This window comes from Trachurus trachurus (assembly GCF_905171665.1).
Source record: "Trachurus trachurus genome assembly, chromosome: 3".
In the NCBI taxonomy this organism is placed as follows: domain Eukaryota; kingdom Metazoa; phylum Chordata; class Actinopteri; order Carangiformes; family Carangidae; genus Trachurus; species Trachurus trachurus.
The window spans coordinates 4,403,052-4,427,032 of NC_139893.1; the positions used below are offsets into that span (position 1 = coordinate 4,403,052).

The following is a 23,981-nucleotide window of genomic DNA, read 5'->3' on the forward strand; positions in this document are numbered from 1 at the left end:
ATCACTTACATGAAGTATTTCAGCCTAAACACGAGTCTCTCCGTCACTCTGCTCTGCTGTAACCCGAGGAGAAAATTTTCCTTGTGGGATACAAGTGTTATCCAATGAGGAGAGAGAACGGCATGAAGGGCTGTGTGTGCAGCCAAGGGATGCGCGTGAATGTGGTGACGTAGCACGAGGACCAATTGATGCCTGACAAGGGCGGGGGCTGCTAACTCATGGTGCGTTCAAAGAAACTCGTACTTTGTGTTTTTCCTTCCTGTGAAGTCATACCAGTTCGATCTGGTACGAGTTCACGGGTCGGAAGTTACGAGTGGCCGTTATAGGGAACTTTCACAGACAACAGGATGGTAAAAACACGAGCTACGGGTTACCTGGAACGCTACCAAGTCGTAGTTGTGACTTGAAGCTGTAACTTACGGTTTCAAAAGCCTGCCTTGAACGCAGCATTAGCCGAAACGGCCGTGAAGCTGATATCTGCTTTAAATAAAAATAAGAAATGTACATAAAGTGCACAATATTGTTCAAGAGTATTGAAAATAGTATAAATGCTTATGACTTCACATAAAGTGCTCAGAGTATTCAAAATACGTATGACTTTGCATGAAGTAAAAACCTATAAAACGGGAGGTCCACACTGCACTGTGCTTAATGCATTCAGTCTAACAAGCTAACAACGAGCCTCGCAATTAGACAATTTACATTAAGTGCACAATATTGTTCAAAAGTACAGTATTGAAAATAGTATAAATGCTTATGACTTCACATATTGTAAACACAGCAGGTGCCCGTCACCTAAGAAGCGGGAGGTTCACACTGCATAATGCATTCAATCTTAACAAATTACCGCTATAGTTTCCTTAACTACAACAAACCTCACAGGTAGAAAAATCTACATATGTCGTTTACTTTTCTGTTTATCAGTAGATAAGATACGCGGGAGTTTTCTCAAACAGAAAGCATTTGCAGTCTGTGTCTAACCATCCGTGTGTGTGTGTGTGTGTGTGTGTTGAATGCAGGGTCCTCCTCGCTGAGCTGGAGCGGCATCAGGATGCGTGGCCTTTCCTCACGCCCGTCAACCTGAAATCGGTCCCCGGCTACAAGAAGGTCATCAAGAAACCGATGGACTTCTCCACCATACGTGAGAAGCTTGTGAGCAGCCAGTGAGTTCCCATCGCCTCTTGTTTGTTCCCCTCCGCTTTGCACAGAATATAAAGAATGTTTTTCAGGTGTTAGTTAAACCTAAGGGATGCACCGATCCGGCTCTTTCCAGTTCCCAATCCCCAAACACCGATACCTGATACTGATACGACGCCACAGTACAATTAATAAACTTTTACTCTACAGTGGGAAACAGTGAAGGCATCAGGCTTGACTTTAACTTTACTTTCCTAACTTTGTCAAAGGTGGTTGCTCACAAACATCGATGTTAGAGCCATTTGTACATTAGAAACAAAGTGGTAACTAATCTAGATTTTGTAATATTTGATTGGATTTAATTTAAGATAGTTTAGATAGTGTTTATTTAATACTAATAATAATGAACACAGTTTTGCTGTTAATTACATGAAAATGTCAAGAAACAGCCAAGAAATAACAATTAATTGCATCATAATATCTAGAAAAAGCCTAGAAATAACGATTGATTGCGTAGAAATAGCCCAGAAATAACCAATTGCAAGGACTTTGTGGAAAAAATTCTGGCCTTTCCCAAAAAATTCAAAATATGAAAAGCATGTGTAATCTTTTGCCTTTACGGAAAACATGACATAACTATGAAATTGACTGTTATTTCTAGGCTATTACTACGCATTTAATTGTTATTTCTAGGCTATTTCTTGACATAATCACGTAATTAACGGCCTGTAAATTCAAGGGTTATCCAGTTTTCTTATTGGTTAAGATTGAGCACACTAGTTTTTGACCGTGTTTGCACAGGATTATTGTTTTTGTGACAGACAGAAAAGTTTTTCATTAGACGTTTTGAACGAAGAAGAAGGACTGTGGAGTTTTATTTTGAAGCACAGGTCAGCTACATGCTCGGGCTCTACAGCTTTGGTGGGCACCTGCAGAACTGACAATTTAGTCAGTATCTGGGCTGATATTTCGGTGCGATTGATCGGTGCGTCCCTACTAGTTCAACCATAGTGTGTTTTCATATCAACTGCATTGTGAGTCCTTGCATTTTCTCATTTTGTGGTTGTTCTTTATTTTCTTTCAGGTATCAAAACCTGGAGACTTTCATCATTGACGTCAACCTGGTCTTCGATAACTGCGAAAAATTCAATGAAGACAATTCAGACATTGGTCGTGCCGGCCACAACATGAGGAAGTTCTTCGAGAAGCGCTGGACTGAGCTTCTGAAACAAACAAACTAAAAAGAAAAAAAAAAGTCTGTTCAAGTTTCTTCTCCCCATAAAACAAAAACAACAGCAACAAACATTCGACTTTTCATATCGGAGCACCAGGTTTTACGTTCGTTTTTATTTTCTGTTTTTTGTTTTTTTGTTTTTTTGAATTTCCTGATGGAGAATCTGGCTTTGCAGGATGGAAAGAAGAAAAAGAAGAACACGAAGAAGTCAAATCCTTAATAAGGAAAAAAACATGGTGTGCATTAGAGATGTCACCTTGGAAAATAATAAAAAACACAAAAAGTTATTACATAAGGTGCGCTGGATTTATAACAACAGGGATAAAAGCCCCAAAGAGTCCCAGAGAAATGGGGTGTCGTAGTGCAATACCATTCCCTGTCTCAGAACACTGCACTGAATGAATCCTCAACTGTCACTGATGTGTCTGCGCTAGTATACTTTCCACTACCTGTAAATAGTCTTTTGTTATTTAATCGTATTATAGTGAATGTATTTAATTTTGTAATAATTATTTATGAATCAAGGTCCACTTCATTTTCTATGAAAAGGAAGAATCATCCGAACTGCTTTGAATTTAACACAACCACAACTACAACCACAACATGAAAGAAAAAAAAAAAAAAAGGAATGTGTCTTTGTGTTGTAATTTTTTCTCCCAAATATCAAACAAACAAACAAAGCCAAGAAAAAAAAACTAAACATACACAAAAAAAACATTAAAAAAAAAAACCTGTTTACACTGTTCAGTGCTTTGGAGCATCAGAGGACTGTATTCATTTGTTCAAAAACTGTAAAACTGCATTTATTTACAGGAACAGCAGAGGAACAGTTAAAGACAATGGTGATTCATGTGTATATACTGTTTATTAATGTCAATATTATGTCTTGTTTGGAACGATGTGTAAAAATTGTTTAAGAATATTAAGATATTGTTTATGCCTTAGAATGATTGTAGCATTCTATTTTAGTGAACGTGATGAAAACATTATCATAAATATTGTTTGTACAGTATATACATATCCTCTGCAAACACTGTGGTATCCTTAATCTTGGTAGTGCCTACCCTTCCAACAGGGGCATGTAGGGGATGTTCTTTTTTTTGTTTTGTTTTTTTAGTTTTCATTCTCTTATGACGACGACTTTTATTTTTTTATATGATTTCAATCCAACAAAGGCCTCCAAAGTTGGACAGTGACACAGAAATCATTCCTCACCATAGCAGAAGAAAAAGAAGAAAAAAAGGAACAACAACGATGATGAGCATTCAAGTTTATGCTTCCACACGACGCATTTTCCTCGTAATCTGCCACAATACAGAGGACCTAAAGGCCATTTGTAACCACTGTGTTGAACCTTGCTGTGTGTTGTGGCCTGATGGAGGCAGCTAGATTTTTTTGTACCCAAGTCGAGAGTACTTGAAGTTACTTTATTTAAGATATTGTGGAATAAAAGTATCATTCTTTTGTAGGAGCTTTATTTTTCACTAGTGTGTGGCACGGACCTATTAAAAGGATGTTTTTCAACGTACACGACTGCAACTTGTTTTATTTCCCCACTCTACTCTACGTCCAAATCACAGCAGCTGCTTCTGCTAATCAGAGTCCATGTATGGATTGATCCCAAATAGGAATTGATGACGTCTTTCCTTCTCCAAAACCAAAGCATGTTAAGTTTCTGAACATGAAGGACAACTGAAACCATTCACATTCATATTTAAAGGTGTACAGAAAAGAAAATTGAATTTGAGCCCACTTTGGGTCATAAAATTAATGTGATAGCTCATCTTTCAGACGATGTAGCCCAAACTTTGTGCAAAATTCTATTTTTGAGTAAATCCGGGATGAAAGTGTGTATTTTTTTTTTCGCATTGGATAATGCAGGCGCACGGATTATACGTCAGCCTGTACACGATTCATCAGCCACTGATATTGGATCCGATCCGGGGCGGTGTTTAGCTCAGTTGGTAGAGCACCCGCCCCATGTGTTGAGGCTATAGTCCTCGCTGCAGGCGGCCCCGGTTCGAGTCCCGCGTCGGACGGCCCTATCCTGCATGTCATTCCCCCCATCTCTGCCTCCCATTTCCTGTCACACTCTCAACTGTCCTATCGAATAAAGGCATGAAAAGCCAAAAAAATATACTTAAAAAAAAAAAAAAAAAAAACTGATATTGGATCCGTCATCCGTCATTCAAACGTCTGACACACGCACACACACACGGAGCTCGGGCTCGCCCCAAGCTTTGAATATCCCGCCCGCTTGATAACGACCAATCAAATTCGTTTTCCTCACTCGGGTAAACTCGTGTTGCAGCTCGTGACAACTCGGCGCGACAAACAGGACAAACGGCCATTTCTGTACACCTTTAAGAGGCACAAACTAGAGAATATTATTATTAAATAAAATGAAAAATAACCACAAAGAGTTGTACATTATTTTATGGCATTGAACTAAACAGTCGACACAGTGTAATTGATCAGTATGCTGAGGAGAATATATTGAATTGTGATAAAAACAGATCAGATTTATCCCAGAAAAACATAAACAAAATGTGCAGTTGAGTTACAATTCCTCAGGAGGAACATTTCAGGAATATTTTACAGTAACTCAATTAAAAGAAGAAGAAATAAAGCAGCAGCCTGGTGAGACTTGAACAACAGATAAGTCAGGTCACAGTCCACACTGATCTGAATAAAGATTAATATAGAAATATTAATAAAGATGGTTTCGTTTGACTTTTAATGTACATTATAATTTCATGTGTCCAATTACTTTCGAATTATATTTGAACTATGAAAAACTGAGTTTATTTCAAACCACTAAATTTTTATTTTATTTTTGTTTTATTTTGGAAATCTTAAACAAGAATGCCGGACTTCCGGTCTAAAAATGAAACATAAAAACATTTAGATAACGTGGCGAGAAGTTGAAACGTCGTCACTAAAATCGCATAAAATTACTTTAAAAATATAAAAGAAAAAGAAAATAAGATAAACAAATTAAAAAAATAAAATAAAATAAAAAATAGGTGGCGTAACCCAGATTACGTCACGGCCATCCGTCGGACCAGGAAGTAAACAAAGTGAAGTGAGCGACTGGACGAGACGGAGGAAACAGAAACAGACAGGTAGGACACAGAAACACGGCAGCACCGACACAGAATTAACGAAACCGTTCAACAGACTTCACTTTAGTCACCGACAGAGTTTTGTTGCTCGTTTGTTTCTCACACAGTTTGTTTCCGCGGTGGTTGAATAATGTCGGACACAAAAACAAACAGGATGCTGAGCGACAGATAGAGAATCAGATAAGCTGCTGCTGCAGCGTCACAGCCGCTGGAAGAGACAGACCAGGAAGGGTTTTATTTAAACAAATAATATATAATATAAAAGAAAATCAATTAAACAATCGAACTGTCCTGTTTGTTTGTCCCTGTTGGACTTGAATGAATCGTGTGTCAGAAACTCAGTCAAACCTGCTGTTGTGTTTATGGCTGCAGCTGATGATGATGATTGTCTTCATTACGGTATAGTGATTGTGCAGAATGAGTTTATTGGTTTATATGCAGTGTTTTTGGCTGAGACAGGCTATAATCTTTCCATGTTACATATACAGTGTCATGCAAATGTTTGTTCACCCACCTGGTCCAAATATGAACAGTTCCATCAAGTGGAACATGAAATTATCTCCAAAAGGTGTAAAGTTACAGATGACACATTCCCTTTACATTTACATTTTAAACAGTCGCTATATATATCTGTATTTTATTGCATTTTATCCTTGTTGTAATTAAAGCACTTTGTGGTTTTATCTATGAAAAGTGCCTATATAAATTAAATGTACTTACTTACTTAGGCTACTTATTATAGCCTATACATGTTCAAACTGACAGAAAAGGAAAAGGTCCCTCAGCAAAGGTCTGGGCCCCCTGCTTAGTTTTTCTTTTTTTTCCTTTTTTTTTTAGTTAGTTGCTAGTAGCCCCCCCTTTGGAAACTATCACAGTGTGTAAATAGTAAATCTCTTGTCTGATACCTTGGTCAAAGTTCTCTGAGAGCTCAAGTCTCCTGGGTTTCCCGTTCTTTTGCAGGCTGCTGCTTTGTTTCCCTTTTTCACTCTGAAACTGTAGAAAACTAAAATAATACACTGATATTGATTTAAAATACTGATAAAAAGAGTGTTTCATGTTTAACTTTATGCCTTTTGGAGATCATTTCATCTTCCTCTTGATGAACTGTTCACATTAACACACATTTGGAACCAAACTTTAACATGATGACACTGTGTTAATCCCACAGCCCAAGGTTTTGTCAGATGTTTTATTGAAAACCAAAAGAAATTAGTTTTTAATCACCACATATGACAAAAAAAAACAGCTGCACATCTTTTAGCATTTTGTTTATAAACTCACAAAACCATTAATTGATTATCAAAATCGTTGTCAGTGAAGTCTGTGTTGATCATGCAGCCTAATTATTGCAGAGATTGTAGAGACCTAATGAGAGATTTTAATTTAGTTTTTCCATGTTGTTTAAAACCCCAATATAAACATTTTATAATGTGAGTGTTTGAGCTTTTTCTGCTTGAGAAACGTCTTTGATATTCTGTTGCATCAGAAAAGTTTATGAGCTGTTAAATGTCGTTTCCATAAACATGTTAATTAATCAGCTGGTTTGCTTCAGTTCTTCTGCTGTTTATTATTGTCGATCATCAGCATTAATGAGTCGATCCAACAGATGAAGGCTGTTAAAAACAAAACTGATGCTCATACGAGACGGTTCATCCTGTTTGATGTTTCATCTCAGATCCTTTGGTTGTGTCTAGGAAACAAATCCGAAAAGTTGCACCTGTATTTGTATTTCACAGCGTCTATAACATCTTACATGATAGTAACTAAATACTGTTTATACTGAACAGAAGAATTAACACAGAACAGAGGCTCAAATACAGAATAAAATCACTATCACCATGTAAACAATTAATAAGCTATTGATAGGTCATAAAATACATACAGTATTTTAATGTATTGATGTTTTTCTTACACCTCTTTTTTGCTAGGGCTGGGACGATATATGATTTTCTCCCGATTCGATTCTTCTACGATTTTTTGGATGGCGATTCGATTTAAATTGCGATTCTACGATATTGCCGATTCTCTCGATTTTTAGTCTGCATTTTTAACATTTATCTGCACACAAATACTGTAGCTAGAAGCCTATAAATTAACATACTCCATTATAAAGTGAACTTAAACCCTTTTCAAAACCTGGACTCTCTGGATGTAAAAAAGGCTAACAAATGCACATTGCACAATATTTATCTGTGTATTGTATGTGTATGTGTTTGAATGTGTGATGAGAGTGAGAGAGAGTGTATGTGCTGTTAGTCCCTATTGTGCACTTTATGATTTGGCGCTCCTGTTTCCCTGCTTTTATTAGTGCATTCTGTCAATTTTTTAAATATTATGGTTATTATGTCTTATTTCAATTAATCTTAATATTGTATCTGTTGAGAACTTTACCTGCCCAGGGACTACAGGCGGAAATTAGCAATTGTTGCTATAACCTGGCTCAAAGCATCTCTTCTTGTTTTACAAGATTAATGTTTTTTGTGCATTGTCCCTGTTTTAAATAAATAAATAAATTCATTCATTCATTCATATTAAAAAAAAAAAAAAAAAAAACTAAAGAAAATTCCAAAAAAATAATAATCGATTTTTGAAAAAAAAATACGATATTTATGTGAATCGATTTTTTCTCCCACCCCTATTTTTTGCATTGTTTCTTGGAATTTGTTTTCTCACAACTTTGGATTTGATTAAAGATCAACAGCTGCGAATGAATCAATTAGAGTTTTTTTTTTTACACATATGAGAATATTTCCATATCTTTGCTCCTCTTCCTGTTTATTATAATAATAATGTGTTTTTTCTCGTTCTCTCCCCCAGCTTCTCCAAATGACGTCTTTGATCTGCACTCTGCAGCACCACCGAGATGACGTCAACTGGTGCTGCTTCTCGGCCCAACATCTGGCCACATGTTCCGGGGACAAAACCCTGCGGCTGTACGACGCCGGCGACTTCTCGGAGCTGCCCTTCTCTCCGCTGTCGGGCCACGGCTACGGCGTCCACTGCTGCTGCTTCAGCCCCTGCGGCCAGTTCCTCGCCTCCTGCTCCACCGACGCCACCGTAGTCGTCTGGTCCACCGTCACCGGGGAGATCGAGGCCGTCATGGAGCATCCGGGCCGCAGCCCCGTCAGGGTCTGCGCTCTGTCCCCCGACTCCAAACACCTGGTCTCCGGAGCGTCGGACGGCACCGTGGCGCTGTGGGACTTCCCCTCCAAACAGCTCATCAGGTAAACACGGAAAATTATATTTGTTAGGAGCTGCTGTTGATCAGATTATTATAAAAACTCAAAATCTTACCAAGAATATTTGTCTTATTTCTAGTCAAAATGTCATTTCTAGTCAAAACAAATCTCATTATACTTAAAATAAGACTCATCACATTAAAAAGTAGCTTGTTTTTAGACACTTTTTACTTCTTTCAAGAATAGTTTCACTTGAAATAAGTAGAAAAATCTGATAGTCAAGCAAGTTTTTATTTCTTATTACAAGCACAAAAAACTTGCTTTCACTGGCAGATTTTTCTACTTATTTCAAGTGAAAATCTGTTTGAAACAAATGAAAATGATCTAAAAATAAGTTCATTTTTTAGATGATGAATCTTATTTTAAGTGGAAAGAGTTTAGTTTTGACTAGAAATTAGACATTTTGATAAGATATAAGACAAATATTCTTGGAAGGATTTTGAGTTTTTACAGTGCACAGAGGAAATAAGCAGTTGTTGCTATAAATGTAGGAAAAAACACCATCTTGAGAGTCAACAGATGTGTGATATAACAACAGCTTTTCTCACATTCACCTCAGGTGTTCAGATCATAATTTTTAATTTTTAGACACTTTTTACTTCTTTCAAGCATATTTTCACTTGAAATAATCTGATAGTGGGGAAAGTTTTTCTTCCTTATTACAAGCACAAAAAATTGCTTTCACTGGCAGATTTTTCTACTTATTTCAAGTGAAAATTTGTTTGAAACAAGTGAAAATTATCTAAAAACAAGTTGATTTTTTTTAGGTGATGAGTCTTATTTTAAATGGAAAGAGATTAGTTTTGACCAGAAATGAGACATTTTGACAAGATATAAGACAAATATTCTTGGAAGGATTTTGAGTTTTTACAGTGCACAGAGGAAATAAGCAGTTGTTGCTATAAATGTAGGAAAAAACACCATCTTGAGAGTCAACAGATGTGTGATATAACAACAGCTTTTCTCACATTCACCTCAGGTGTTCAGATCATAATTTTAAATTTTTAGTTTTTAGACACTTTTTACTTCTTTCAAGCATATTTTCACTTGAAATAATCTGATAGTGCAGCAAGTTTTTCTTCCTTATTACAAGCACAAAAAACTTGCTTTCACTGGCAGATTTTTCTACTTATTTCAAGTGAAAATTAGTTTGAAACAAGTGAAAATGATCTAAAAACAAGTTGATTTTTTTTAGGTGATGAGTCTTATTTTAAATGGAAAAAGATTAGTTTTGACCAGAAATGAGAGATTTTGACAAGAAATAAGACAAATATTCTTGGGAAGATTTTGAGTTTTTGCAGTGTATCTTTAAAATATCATCACATTTTGTACATTTTCAGTATTTTCTAGAGAGAACATCTGTTGACAGACCTCCAGCAGTCAGTGCAAACATCTCTCCTCAACACACTGTTTGCATTTAAGTTCAAGTTTCAGGTTTATTTCATTTATACAGCACCTTAAAAGCAAACAGTCTTTGCACCGAAGTGCTTCACAAACAAAACCTTAAAGCAGAAGTAAGCGGAATATTTGTGTTAATATAAGTCTTAAATAGTTCTATCTTCCGACAGCAATCACTTCTATAGAGTGTTTTGTCTGAAACACGGGTCTGTCAGTCACTCTGCTCTGCTGTAAGCCGAGGAGAAAACTTTCCTTGTATCCTACAACCTTTATCCAATGAGGAGAGAGAACGGCATAAAGGGGCGGTCCTCTCTGTGTGTGCAGCCAAGGGATGCGCGTGAATGTGGTGACGTAGGGACGAGGGCGGGGACTGCTAACTCCATCTGCTGACAGGAAGTTAGCCAAAACCACCGGATCGCTTACTTCTGCTTTAAGTTCAAGTTTCAGGTTTATTTCATTTATATAGGACCTTAAAAGCAAACAGTCTTTGTATCAAAGTGCTTCACAAACAAAACCTTAAAGGGATACTTCACCCAAAATCGCTAATTCACCAATCAACTCCTCACAGTCATGCCAAGGAAGGGTTTGGAGAACTTTCAGAGTCATCAAAACGCTTTAGGAGTTCCAGGGGGGGTCCGGCTGGCAACGGGTTTTCATATACAGTGATGGCGGTGGATAGAGTTCACTTTTGAATCGTCCAAAACACACACTATGAAACATCCAGATACCTCCATACTGCTCGTCTGTACTGACCCAAGTGTCCTGAAGCCGCCACATGGAAAAGTTGTTGGGAAAATTAATGTGATCTCTGTTTTTATCCTTGTTGTAGCAGCAGCTCCCAGTGGCTGTTGATGTTTGTGCACATGCGAGAGTTTACATCATACAATGGTACAACGACAAACCGAAATTCTGTAAAATGCAGCTGTAAGCCACCAACAACACCCAAATCTACGGTTGTAACATCAAAACTAAAAATGATAAGTTGATGAAGAACATGCATTACTGTATATAGTTGAATGTTTTTGCTAAATGTTGAGGTGGATGTTGGTTATGTGGGATTTCTAGAAATTAGTGAACCCTAGGCATGAAAAATATTGGTAAACTGGTATTTTTACTGTAAGATGTGCAGCAAGATACTGTTAAACATGTATGCAGTATGTAACTGTAAATAGCAAAGGATTATGGGAAAATATTTGGTCATACTTTAATTCTTCCCTAATGTAAACCAATTAACAGTGAAGTATAAATGAAGCTAAACCAATTGAAAAAAGCACATAGTATACTGCAATACTATGATTGAACAACAGTACGAATACTGCAAATGAAAATCCAGTAATACTTTAATTGAAAAAAAGTTAATACTGTTAATGAATACCGTAAAAATACTGTAAATGAACATTATGTAAAAATACTAAAATAGTTTTACCCTAGATAAGTGCTTTTTTGAAAACAAACATATATTTATGCACAGACAGAGACAGGCATGAAGTAAGAACAAGCAAAAGAAAGTTTACATTTAAAACCCAAGTTTACACGTTATTCATCCAGTTCTACCTGTTGTTGGACTGTGTGTGTGTGTGTGTGTGTGTGTGTGTGTGTGTGTGTGTGTGTGTGTGTGTGTGTGTGTGTGTGTGTGTGTGTGTGTGTGTGTGTCCAGGAGCGGCGAGGTGACGGACACCAGCATCGTGGCGTGCTCCTTCAGCCCGTGCAGCCAGATGTTCGTGAGCGGCTCCAGCTACGGAGATCTGCGTCTGTGGGACCTGAACATGAACCAGCTGCACGCGGAGAAGAACGTACACGACCTGGGGGTCACCTGCTGCAGCTTCGCCCCCGGGGTCCTCACTGGTGAGACACACACACACAGGGATGAAGAATGACAACCTTAAAACTTGGAGTGTAGTCCCGAGTCCATGACGAGCAGATAGACATCATCCTTTCGACCATAGGCGGCGCTAGGGCAGAAGGAATGGGGAAGCTACGGGACAAAAAAGAAAAAGAAAAAAGAAAGTCGACAGCTGTTGCTGTTATTGTTTTTAACAAAGACAAAAACAGCGCTTGATTACTGAAAGGCAAAGCCCGTGTGGCGCTGCAGCGGCCACAAATAAGGGCGCACTCACACTAGGACCAGTTGTTCTGTACCGTGCTGAAGCTCTAATGCCCCCTCCCCTGTCCCCCGCTGCCCCGCACTCACCACCTCCAACCCAAGCTGCTCAAGCACGGTTTCCTCCGTTGATACAGAGGGATTATTTGTTTACCAACACGGCGGATGTGCGCTTTAACCTGACTGCAGAAAGAGCGGAGCCTTTTAAACACCAGCGGTGATGAGGCGCTGACAACAATATACTACAGTAGGTGGTTGTGTGTGTCTACACACCCGTACTGGTTTATGTGACTTAAGGTGACATTTCGGCGCAGGAGGGAGTGGGAGTGTGGATGCGAGCCAATCTCCTTCAACCATGCACGGAAAAGGGGAATGATAGGAAATGTTTTTCTAATTTACTGAGAAACAATGCCCAGGTCAGCAATGCATGACAATAAACATGTGGTTCATTTGTCCCCTCAAGTTACATAAACCAACACAGCGTGGACACACACAACTCCGGTGACGCCGGTGACATGTAGAAAAGCGAAAAAAGTGTTTCCATTACACTTTTGCGATACACGTTTGTATCGATACGTCTCAAAAACCACCTCATGAAAGCGTAAAAACTTTTTTGCGATATTTGAGAGTTTTTTTCGAAATGTAGGTGTTTCCATTACAAGTTTTTAATTTCGATATTTAGGTTTTGCGCATTTCAAGGGGTAATGGAAACGCACCTATAATCTGCTGTGCCATTGTCCTCATCCAGTTGCGCAACTGCTGTATCGCTGAGAATGTGCGCTCACACAGGTGTCCAGAGGTAGGCTGGTGACTGGAGGAGGGAGGCAGCAGGTGTCCGGGCGGTCGGGGCTGCTGTCTGGACGTAACTTAGGCCAGTGACTGGAGGAGGGTGTGCGCAGGAGGTAGACCGGTGACTCGCGGGCAGTGGCCGGTATCCGGGGGGGGGGAGGCAGCCGGTGTCATGATGGAGGCCAGTGGGAGAAGGCGGCAGCCGGTCGTGGAAGCATCGTGGTCGGCTTCATGGGACTCTCGGACTCGTTAATTTTGATATTCAAAAACCTTCTAATGTCCGTTTTACCGGGCTTTTTTCTTTTAATTTCGCTGGACTGTCACTGACTAGCAGTGATGGGAATAACGGCGTTAAAATAAACGGCGTTACTAACGGCGTTATCTTTTTCGGTAACGAGTAGCTAATCTAACTAATTACTATTTCCACCGTTACAACGCCGTTACCGTTTCCGACAATTAAATGAGGCGCGTTACAAACTACTCAGTGAAGCAATTGTCCTCCGACTTGGCTCATCTCAGTCACAGAAGCTGCTAAACTGTTTTTTTTCTTCTCCTCCTCTCCTTTGGTGAGGGGAGGGGGGAGGAGGGAGGGACGAGACAACCGCATAAGTGATGATGATTGGTTGAGGCAGAGTAAGGTTTCATGCTAAGCCAATCAGAGGCAGTGTTCAGTTTGTACACAAACCACACAAACCACACACGCACACACAAACCACAAACTAGCAGAGGGAAGCTGCCGAGATCGGAGGGAAAGTGGAAACAGACACTACTTTAATCTCCCTGAGGTAAAAGACAAGAACATGTGAGGTGTAGCTACATTATGTCCCGGAGCGAAGTGTTTGTCCTGAGCTTCTGCTCACCTGACTCTGTGCAGCTTCTTCATTAAATCCAAACAGTCCGACACAGCGACGCTCTGCTCCTCTTTGACTCTAAAGTCTCTGTAGCTCATCAGCTGGAACTCTTCCAGAGCAGCTACAGCAGCGTTGTGACCTCAACCATGGTTGGTGAGAGCAGAAATGTTGTTGTTGTAGTGAAAATGGGCGGGCTCGTGAAGACGCGAATTTACACAAAGTCAAAACGAGCGATAAATCGCATTTCTCGCGTATCTCGCGTTTGGTTGCGCGTAAAAGCTCGCGCGAAAAAAACACGTTCCTCGTGTTTGTGTGGGAAGCCCCTGTGGGGGGGGCGTGTTTGGTGGGTCTTCCCACCAAACACGATGAAAAGGACGAAGACGCGAAGGTCCCGTCGCCATAAAAGAATCGGGTGTATTGCGTCGCAAAAAAAAAAAGTCGCGTCTACCGCGTCTCGCGCCTAATCGCGTCTTTGCGTCACGGCCTTTTACACCGCGGACGTAACGAATAAACGGTGACGGTGTGAACGAACAACATAGAACAGGACCAGACGTGGTGTTGTTTCCTCTTTTCACCTACAGCTCCACTCTCCCTCACTTACATTAACTACTGTTGAGGCAGAGAATTGTGGGATTTGTAGTTTTTGACCAATCGCAGGTTGTGCTCTTTCTTTTTGTGATTTTCCCGTTTGTTTTTTTTAGGGGCAAATGCAAAATTACTTTTTAAAAGTAACGTTCCCAACACTGCTGACTAGCATAGCGAGGCAAAGGGGTAAGCTTCTACGCTGCGCGTTGTAGCTACGCCGTGTGTACGTAATGACGCAGGTAACGAGTCAAATACCACTGAAATAAAAAATAAATAAACCATCGACATAGATAATACTTTAAAAATGTGTGTTTTAATGTATTTCCCACCTCTTTCTAAAATATAATTTAAAAACAACAACGAAAAAAAAACATTATTTTATTTTTTCATTTTATTATTTGTGATGATTTTATTTTATTTTCTGTGACAATCTAGGAGAAGCTAAGCTATTGATAGCGCCGCCTATGCTTTCGACTGTGCTTGCAGTAACAAGGGAGATAGAGCCGTATCGCCCGTAATTAGCTTAGCTCAAACACTGGAAGTGTATGGGTAGTGTTAGCCTGCCTCCGCCTGCCAGCGACTCTAAACGGAAACCGGCGGGCCGATCTTCGTCTCAGAGCTGACAAAACTCTCCGGTAAGGCATCTTGAGCGGTCAAATGCCGCTAACGGGACGAGATCGGTCAAAACGGAGGGTTCAAACAAAGACGGTTTATTTTGGTTCAAGCTAGCTACATCGAGGGTAGGTTAGCTTCCTATTTCAAAGTAAAAGCACAAATTCTATCGTCATGGTTTTCTGTATGTAAAGGGCAACGGGTGTTTTATTTTGTGAAAGTAACCGGAAGTGCGTTGGTCACAACGGCTAGCTTGAGTAGCGCCAAATTCGTCCAAACAAAATAGTAAACAGCTGGTATTTAGACAAATTAACAACACACTGCTGATCTAAACGGATACTTTCTCGCCTGAACATGTTTGAAATGTCGATAAAGTGATATATTTACAGAGATTAGAGCTAAAATGCTATACCTATACACTTGCAGTGTTTGAGCTAAGCTAACTACGGCGATACGGCTCCATCTCCCTTGTTACTGCACGCACAGCCGAAAGGATGGTGTCTATCTGCTGGTCATGGACTCGGGAGTGAGGCAAGACATGAAAAAAAATGTTGCCGTGTCCCTTTAAAGTAAAACTGCTTCACATCTTATTACAGAGATTTACACAGAGGCTCAATGATGCTGGAAATATTCAGATAATTAAAATCTCTACATTACAAATATGAGTCTTGTATTTGAAAACTTACTTTAGTGAAATTACAGACGTATTGTCAACAAAATGTACTAAAAGCATTAAAAGTCGTTCCCTGTCAATGTTTCATTATGTTTAATGTTACATCAGTTTGATAATTGACAACTGCATCAATTAACATGTTACTGTTGTTGCTGCTCAATGTGGAGCCTTTTTATTTTTTCTAAATGGGCCTGAAGGTTTATTGTTGATTTTTGGGATTAATTTTCTCTCTCTTTTTTTTTGATGCATTTGAATAATTTTACCAATTTTAACCTCAAACTATATTATCTAAATGAGATAGTTGGGAGAAATGACTTTGGTGAAAGGCATCACAAGTCACAACTAAGAATCATAGACAGCTGTAAATGAACATTACACACAAGAACAACAGGATATATTAGGTACAGTAACAATACACTGTGACCAATAAACTCACACAGAGTGAAGAATCTAAGAAACAAATGCAAATATTTTCGTGTCAGTCAGTATTTTGTTTATACGTTTGTGTGTCTGTGTCTCAGGCGGTGATGTGGTGCAGTTTCGTCTGGCGTCCTGTGGACAGGACAGTCTCCTGAAGGTCTGGACCATCAACAAGTTCACATCTGGAGGTACAGAGACTTTACAGACTTCCTCATTCTGCACAAACAGTAGTTATCTAGACTAGTAGAGACACATCTGAGTCTGATACAGTACATGTGTTTTAGCACCAGGACATGAATTATGAAATGTTTTTCAGGCTTTTGTGTTGTTACATGTGCAGCAGGTGAAATGTTTTCACTTTTACATTTTTATATCAGCTTCTTTATGTTTTTCTTATTCTTATTTTCCTCTGGTTTTTGTGAATTTCTCATATCTAGAAAAAAGGTTTACCTGCTCAGTTTAACGTGTTTGTGTGTTTAACATCAGCTGTTTCTCTCCTTTCTTGTAGTTTATAAGATGCAGCTCCTGCACACGTTCACCGGTCAGTCGGCCCCGGTCCTCTCCTGCGCCTTCTCCTCAGACGGACAGCTGCTCATGTCGGGGTGAGAGATCAAGTTTAAGAAAGAGTAAAGAAAAGAGTTTTTTTTCATCTTTTACCCTGGTTTAAAGATCACCATCATATTTGATCAAAAATGAATGTGCAGAGTGCTTGTTTGAAGTAGATAATCCATCACGATGATCATTTACTCCTCTTTACTTGCTGTTGAAGTCATTTTAATAAGAATAAGAATAAGAATAATGTGTGATAATGTTAATTTGAAGAGTGTGGTTATGATTGTTGCACAAATGCGTGACTCCCTGAGCTGATACAGTTCAGTCGAAGTCCTGGTGGCTCCTCAGAAAATGGTGCAAAGGTTCATAGTTTTACAGCGGCTGACGTCATAAAATATCAGACACTTAAGAGACTGATTGAGACTTTTTGATATTTTGCATGGTTGATTTTTCAAAACAGCAAGATAAATATATAGGAAACATGATGGAAAAAGCTCGTTTAAACTAAAAATCAAAAAAAAAAAACCTAACCATCCTGATTCCCTGAAGGAAACAAGACGTTGCTATAGTTTCGATCCATGTGCTAAATGTATATTTCACATCACATCTCTCTCTCTTTTGATATGAAATGGAGTATCTCTACAGTACAGTATCTCTGTCTTGATCTATTTAGGATCAAAAGCCTGTGATGTAAAATATAGATTGTTTGCCTGGACACAGAAGTAGGCCACCTCTGACACAGATCGGAGGCTGCAGTACCGGGCCGCAGCCACTGGGGGGAGACACAGGTCGCTTTATTCCTCACTGAGCGAGAGCAGCAGAGATGGAGCCCATGTAAAAAAAAATATATATATATATTAATGACAAAGCTGCAATTTAATGTTTTTTATTTCCTTCAGCTCTGTGGACAAAACTGTGACAGTTTACGATGCCGTGAGTATCAAGTTATAGTTTTTATTATGAACTTAAAACTCTTCAGAACGTTTAACTCTTTGTTTTTAACACATTTTGTTTATTTTGCAGAAAAATGCAGTTTTGCTTTACACACTGAAGCAGCACGACAGGTAAATATTCACTTGTGTTCATGTGTTTTTTTTTTATCACTGTATGAAAACATTCTCACCCTAACAAACTGAATATTATTTGCACCTTTAAAAATGTATTTTATTGACATTTTGTGCCTGAAAGAATGAGAGATCTTCAGTATTTTAACAACTTGTTCACACAAAACTAGTGATTTGTTTTTCTGTTAAATCAAATCAACAGCATAAGTTTCAAAAACCTCTGTGATTTGAAAGATAATAAGTATTATGAAGCAGTTTGAATGGGGGGAAAAAAAAGATAATTACTCTTGCAGTTTTGATTTATTCAGTCAATTTTGCCTTGTTTACACTTCACCACTTGATGTTTGTGCAGAATTGACAAAAGAGTCTTGTCATACAGTTTCTCTCCTGCTTCTTCTGTTTAGAAATATAAAAGTTAATTCAGTCTCAGTTTAAAAACCATTCATTGGAGGAAAATCCACTTTCCAATGTTAATACTTAAAAAACATTATATAAAGTTATTATTTCTGATTTTCTGGACTTTTTCTGTTAAATTCAACAGAAAACTGGACGTTTTTCAGTCTAGTTTGTGTCTCCACAGTGACACATTATGTTTTTTAGTCTCCTGAACCGAGTATCTGAGTAGTGTTTCAAAGGTCAAAATCACTGGGGGCTCACAAAACATGTTTTTCTCATAACGCACCAACTCATACACCACTTATTATGACACACAATTAAACACAAATATCTGTAAAAGGATAAAATGATGATGTTTTCAAGCCGCAATGTTCATCGCAATGTTCTGCAAAAACCTTTTGGTCATTATTCGGTGCTGTAACTCAGGAAGAGGAGGTGAGGAAGAACGTGTTTCCTGGTTTGTTTTGTTTTGTGTTTTTATTTTTACTTCTGATATAAGGAATTATTATGGGATATAAAAGAAGCCGTGAAGGTAAATGAGCCTCAGTCACATCAACAGGAAGTCAGTGGTAGAAAAGAGACTAGAGACGGTATCACAAACACACTGTGATGATCTGTGGTCACAAAACATTCAACCTGCTTTTATAGGAAAGAGGTAGAACAGCTCTCACCACACACACACACACACACACACACACACACACACACACACACACACACACATACACACACGTATATACGTATATATATATATACACATACGATCACACTTACCAGCTATTTATACGTCCATCCAGCCACCTGTGATTGAAAGGCAGCGGCTCAGTTCCTTTCAGTCGGGTGAATGAAAATCATTTTTTGGGGGAAAATCACAAAGTGAAGTGGGAGAAGACGTGCAACGAGCGACAGGAGTTTTTTTTTTTTTTTTTTTTTGCAGAAAGTGGATAAATGCAGCAGGAGTGAATGAGAAAACCACTCAGAACAGAATGACTCCAGGAAGCTCATTTGATTTCAGACGGAGTGATAATATGAAGGTGTGACAGGATCAGGAGGGGGCTCAGCTTCTCTCAGTTCGTACTCAGAGTTTATAGAAACATTGTTTGAAGCCAAGAAGCTTTTGTGGATCAACATTTCTGAGCGATCCAGCTCCGGCTTTAGACAGATTGTCCTCATTAACGTTGCCTTGACTTCCCTGAATCCACCGAAAATTCAGTTTTAATCCTTATTTAGATCTCAGAGCAGCTTGTTTTTCTTCTTTCTGCTGCAGTGAACTGACCCTGTGATGGAGAACGTCTCCGTCGCTGCTGCAGTTTCAGGCCTTTTAACCCTTCAGTGGCTGAAGTGCAGCCTTTGACTCTCAGGTCCTTTAAATAAGATACTGCAGAGATCCAGATTAAGATTTAGGACAGTCAGTGTGAGCGCCGAGCATGGAGCTGCATCATCACACAGTCACACAGTTTCGTTTTATGAGCTGTTTTTTAGTCTTCTGGTCAAGACGAGGCCACATAATAATCCTTATAATAACCATGTGTCTTGATATTTACATTATTCCTCCTCAGCTAAAAAAGAAAAGATGATTTGATCTAAAATCTAAACCATATTTAATGTAAACAAAGTTTGGATTGAACAGAAGAACACAGCACAGAACCTGCTGAAGTCTCCTCCCACTGTCGACACTGGTGACACCAAGTTGTTCAGATGGTTTAACACAAGTAGATACTTTAGTACAACTATTTGAATTATCTGGAACTTAGTGAATTATTCCACATAAACCAAGTGAGACAGTGACACAGAGACATTTGTGGTTAAGAAAAAAAAAGATGTCACTGCAATAATGTTTTTAACACAATAGTTTTACATTTTTTTATTCATTTATTCACACTAAGCTGTTTGCCTTTGACTGGTTAATCTCAGGTTCAGGTTACTTTATCGTACCTGTACAGTAGTTAAACTTCTTGTGCAGTATAAAGCGTCATGCATCCACAGTAGATAAAACATTTAAAACAGTTAAGACAATTAAAAGTGCTAAGTTCTTATCAAGATGCTAAAACACCCAAATACCCAATAAAAACAGATAATAAAAACAAAACATAATAAATGATAAATAAGCAGCAAGTTAGTACATAAATCTCTTCTCATGTGCAGATTGTGTGTGCTGGAACAGCTGTAAAGATTGAACACTTAACTAAGCTTTCTGTCCTCTCAGGCTTTGTTTCAATTTCAATTTCAATTTTATTTATAAAGCACATTTCATGCACAGGGCAAACTCAATGTGCTTTACAATAGTTAAACAATTATAATACAATGCAATAATAGTGCAAACAATTAAAAGAAAAAAATGTTGTTGTTGCACATGAACATGAACACGACCATTAGCAGCTCTGTGATGTCTCTCTCTGTCGTCGGCTGCAGGTACGTGACGGCCTGCTGCTTCTCTCCCACCTCGCCGCTCATCGCCACGGGATCGATGGACAAGACGGTGAACATCTGGAGGCTGGAGGACGGAGGCAGCGGCCACGGTGGCAAAACACAAACTCACTCAGATACACTAATGTTTATACGACGTAATCACACCTGTTGTGTTTTCTAATCTGTTGTTGTCCTTCTCCCTCTTCTCCTGCTGCACCTGGTGTCCAACGCACAGACGGGAAGTCGCTGCCTGGTTAGTTTTCTCTTTTCTTTTCTTTTTTTTTACTTTTTAACTGACTCTCAAATGAAATAAAACAAGATTTTACAACATTTGATTCTGCAACTCTGCAGAAAATCTCTTTAAGCTGTTGTATATACACTGCAAAAACTCAAAATGTTACCAATAATGTGTATTTGATGAGTTTGTTGAGGGAAACCAAAAAATCCCATTAGCCAGCAGCTCGCAGCTCTGCTCCACCGTTCTAAAAATAGCTTGCACCGACAATTAAAGGTAACGAACCTCCTGCTAAAACTATGGGGATTATGCCAATGGGCCAATTTGCCAAAATGTTGAACTATCCCTTTAAAATAAGACTCATCGCATTAAAAAGTAGCTTGTTTTTAGACACTTTTTTTTACTTATTTCAAGCCTATTTTCACTTGAAATAAGTAGAAGAATCTGATAGTGGAGCAAGTTTTTCTTTCTTATTGCAAGCACAAAAATGAATCTAAAAAAAAAAGTAATTTTTTAGGTGAGGAGTCTTATTTTAAGTGGAAAGAGATTAGTTTTGACTAGAAATTAGACAAATATTCTTGGAAAGATTTTGAGTTTTTGCAGTGTATAGATGTACACGTCTATATTCTGGTAAATGTGACCAGTGTCAGTATGTACAGTATGTTTATTTTATTTGATATGGACATCACAAATACATTGACACTGTTCCAACTAGTGGACAGACCAGATGCTTTGCTTGTTGTCAACACCAGTCCATCCATAGGCGGCTATTCTAAAAACACAGAGCATATTATCAACAGTATGAGATAAAACAGTGAAGTGAGGAAGAGGCAGCTTCTTGTATCTTGTGATGTTGCAGAATGTGTTTGATCTTGTTTGTGAACGATGCAGGTGTTGTGATCGTGACCTCACTCACTCACTCACTCACACTCTGCAGGTTTGCTCAGAGATTGCATTGTATTGCTCATGTTACAGTTACAGTCGCTGTCACTGTGTTTCTGTGCGTTTCAGAGGAGTCGGCTCTGACAGCAGCAAACGGTAGGAAACTGATAGAAAACTGTGTGTGTGCATGTTTCAATCATTTTTTTGGTTGATCCATTTAGATCAGGGGTGTCAAACTCAAATACGCCGCGGGCCAGAATTTAAAAAAATGGTACAAGTCGAGGGCCACATGGTTGTTTATTGAGAACTTATTGAAATGAAATGACTTTTTGCACATATTGAACCTAAAACTAATAAAGCTTGTAAGTTATTGCATATAAAACAACAATAATCATTAAATAAATTAAATTTAAAAAACAATCAGTTGCATTCATTTCTAATGGCTCTATCTGCAGCTTTCCATATAGTCATTTCTAATTAGGGATGCACATGATTAACCATTAACCAATATCAACATACCGGCGGGCCATAATTAGATATTATCATGCGGGCCAAAGATAATTGGACATAATTAAGCACTCAGGCCTTGAGTTTGACACATGTGATTTAGATCAAGTCCATGTTGAGTCTCTTATTTCTAAAGAGCTCTGTGCAGTTTCTCCGAGTGTGTGAGTGAAAGTCTCGATGACGCTGGTCGACATCGTTACACACGGTGCTGCTCCTTGATCAATAATCAGCAGCAGCGGGGTTTGCACCTTTCTCTCTCTCTCTCCCTCTTCTCTCTTCTCTCTTCTCTCTCTGTGTGTCTTTATTACTCGACTCGACTGACTCACCGCCGTCCCAGGGAGAGCCTCAGCGGGCCGCCTGCAGCTGCTGGTGGCCGATTGGTCGGAGGAGGACGTGTCGGAGTGGCTGGCGGAGGAAGGCCTCGAGCGGTTGGTCGACAAATTCAGGGCCAACAACATAGACGGGACGGAGCTGCTCGGCCTCACCAAGGAAACGCTGGCGTCAGAGCTGCTCATAGGTGAGGGAGGAGGAGGGGACGAGCATCACACACACACACACACACACACTCCTCCTCCTATTGTCCAGGATGTAAAAGTATAAAGAGTCTTATTCTCAGTCTTGTGTGAGTATTACACACTCTGTTCTTGTGAGATTGAACGTGGACGTGTGGATTATTAGGGATTTTTCTACCTATTACATGGATCAAACGTGACCCATTAAATCAGAGAGAGAGAGAGCGTGTGTGTGTGTGTGAATGGTGATGGAGGTTTTATACTCTCTCGGCGAGATTACATAATAATTAGAATTAGTCTGCACTGGAAGAAGCTCTCAACTCAATTCGAAGGGATAGTTCAACATTTTGGAAAATTGGCCCATTGCCATAATCCCTATAGTCACAGCAGTAGGTTTGTTACCTTTAATTGTTGGTGCAAGCTGTTTTTAGAACGGCGGAGCAGAGCGGTGAGCTGCTCAGAGCTACGCTACGGAGGCTCATTATGGGATTTCTTGGTTTCCCTCATCAAACTCATCAAATACACAATCCAACAACTCCAAAACGCTCTGGTGGACAAGTTGTGACCTGCACAGACGCCCTTGGAATGGAACCTGATGAGGACTGATGGGAACATTATGGGATGGATGCAACTAAAAGGGAACAAGTTCATCTTCAGAGGTCTGACGGAGGCTTTCTCCTAAAACCTGAAAAACTACAACTAAGCAGAGATGGACAGAGTACTTGACCCCAGTACTTGAGTAAGAGTACAAATACTACTGGTAAAAATATACTCCGTTACAAGTAAAAGTAGCTCAGTCGACATGTTACTCCAGTAAGAGTAAAAAAGTACTTGCTTTTAAAGGTACTTAAGTATCCAAAAGTACATGCTTTTAAATTTACTTTAAGTAAAAGTAAGAAATAAAATTAATACAAATACAAATACAAGACAGACATTACATACGAGCAGCATGGAGGTATTTGGATGTTTTTTGGTGTGTCTTTTTGTTATGAAGACAGTTGTTGTCCATTTGCAACCGTTATATGGACATGCACTGCTACGCCGAGACCCCCTGTAACTCAGAGAAGCCACGGAGGACTCTGAAACTTCTCCCAGCCCTTAGTCCACATGAGGGGGAGGAGATAATGAGTGAAATTTCAATCTTGAGTGAACTATCCCTTTAAAGGAAACGTGTTTTTTTTTTTTTTTATAGTCAGAAACCAGCCAATACTCTCCTGGTGATATATTCAGTAATATTCAGTGCAGTACTTGTACCTGTGC

At 39.1% G+C, this 23,981-nt stretch overlaps 2 protein-coding genes across 7 annotated transcripts in view; both read left to right on the forward strand.

Moving 5' to 3' along the window:
* Positions 1–3,071, forward strand: part of baz2ba (bromodomain adjacent to zinc finger domain, 2Ba) — a 117,145-nt gene extending 114,074 nt beyond the window's left edge. For all 6 annotated transcript variants that reach the window (XM_083994958.1, XM_083994956.1, XM_083994957.1 and 3 more), the window contains 2 exons: positions 1,020–1,163; positions 2,222–3,071. In XM_083994958.1, the coding sequence (XP_083851084.1) occupies positions 1,020–1,163; positions 2,222–2,378 (301 nt within the window). In that variant the 3' untranslated portion in view covers positions 2,379–3,071. The remainder of the gene's footprint in view (positions 1–1,019; positions 1,164–2,221) is intronic.
* Positions 3,072–5,436: 2,365 nt separating this feature from the next.
* Positions 5,437–23,981, forward strand: part of wdsub1 (WD repeat, sterile alpha motif and U-box domain containing 1) — a 37,178-nt gene continuing 18,633 nt past the window's right edge. The window contains exons 1-11 of the mRNA XM_083997024.1: positions 5,437–5,496; positions 8,314–8,720; positions 11,791–11,978; positions 16,266–16,352; positions 16,673–16,766; positions 17,616–17,649; positions 17,740–17,780; positions 20,589–20,695; positions 20,821–20,838; positions 21,832–21,858; positions 22,547–22,726. Coding sequence (XP_083853150.1) covers positions 8,323–8,720; positions 11,791–11,978; positions 16,266–16,352; positions 16,673–16,766; positions 17,616–17,649; positions 17,740–17,780; positions 20,589–20,695; positions 20,821–20,838; positions 21,832–21,858; positions 22,547–22,726 — 1,174 coding nt within the window. The 5' untranslated portion in view covers positions 5,437–5,496; positions 8,314–8,322. The remainder of the gene's footprint in view (positions 5,497–8,313; positions 8,721–11,790; positions 11,979–16,265; positions 16,353–16,672; positions 16,767–17,615; positions 17,650–17,739; positions 17,781–20,588; positions 20,696–20,820; positions 20,839–21,831; positions 21,859–22,546; positions 22,727–23,981) is intronic.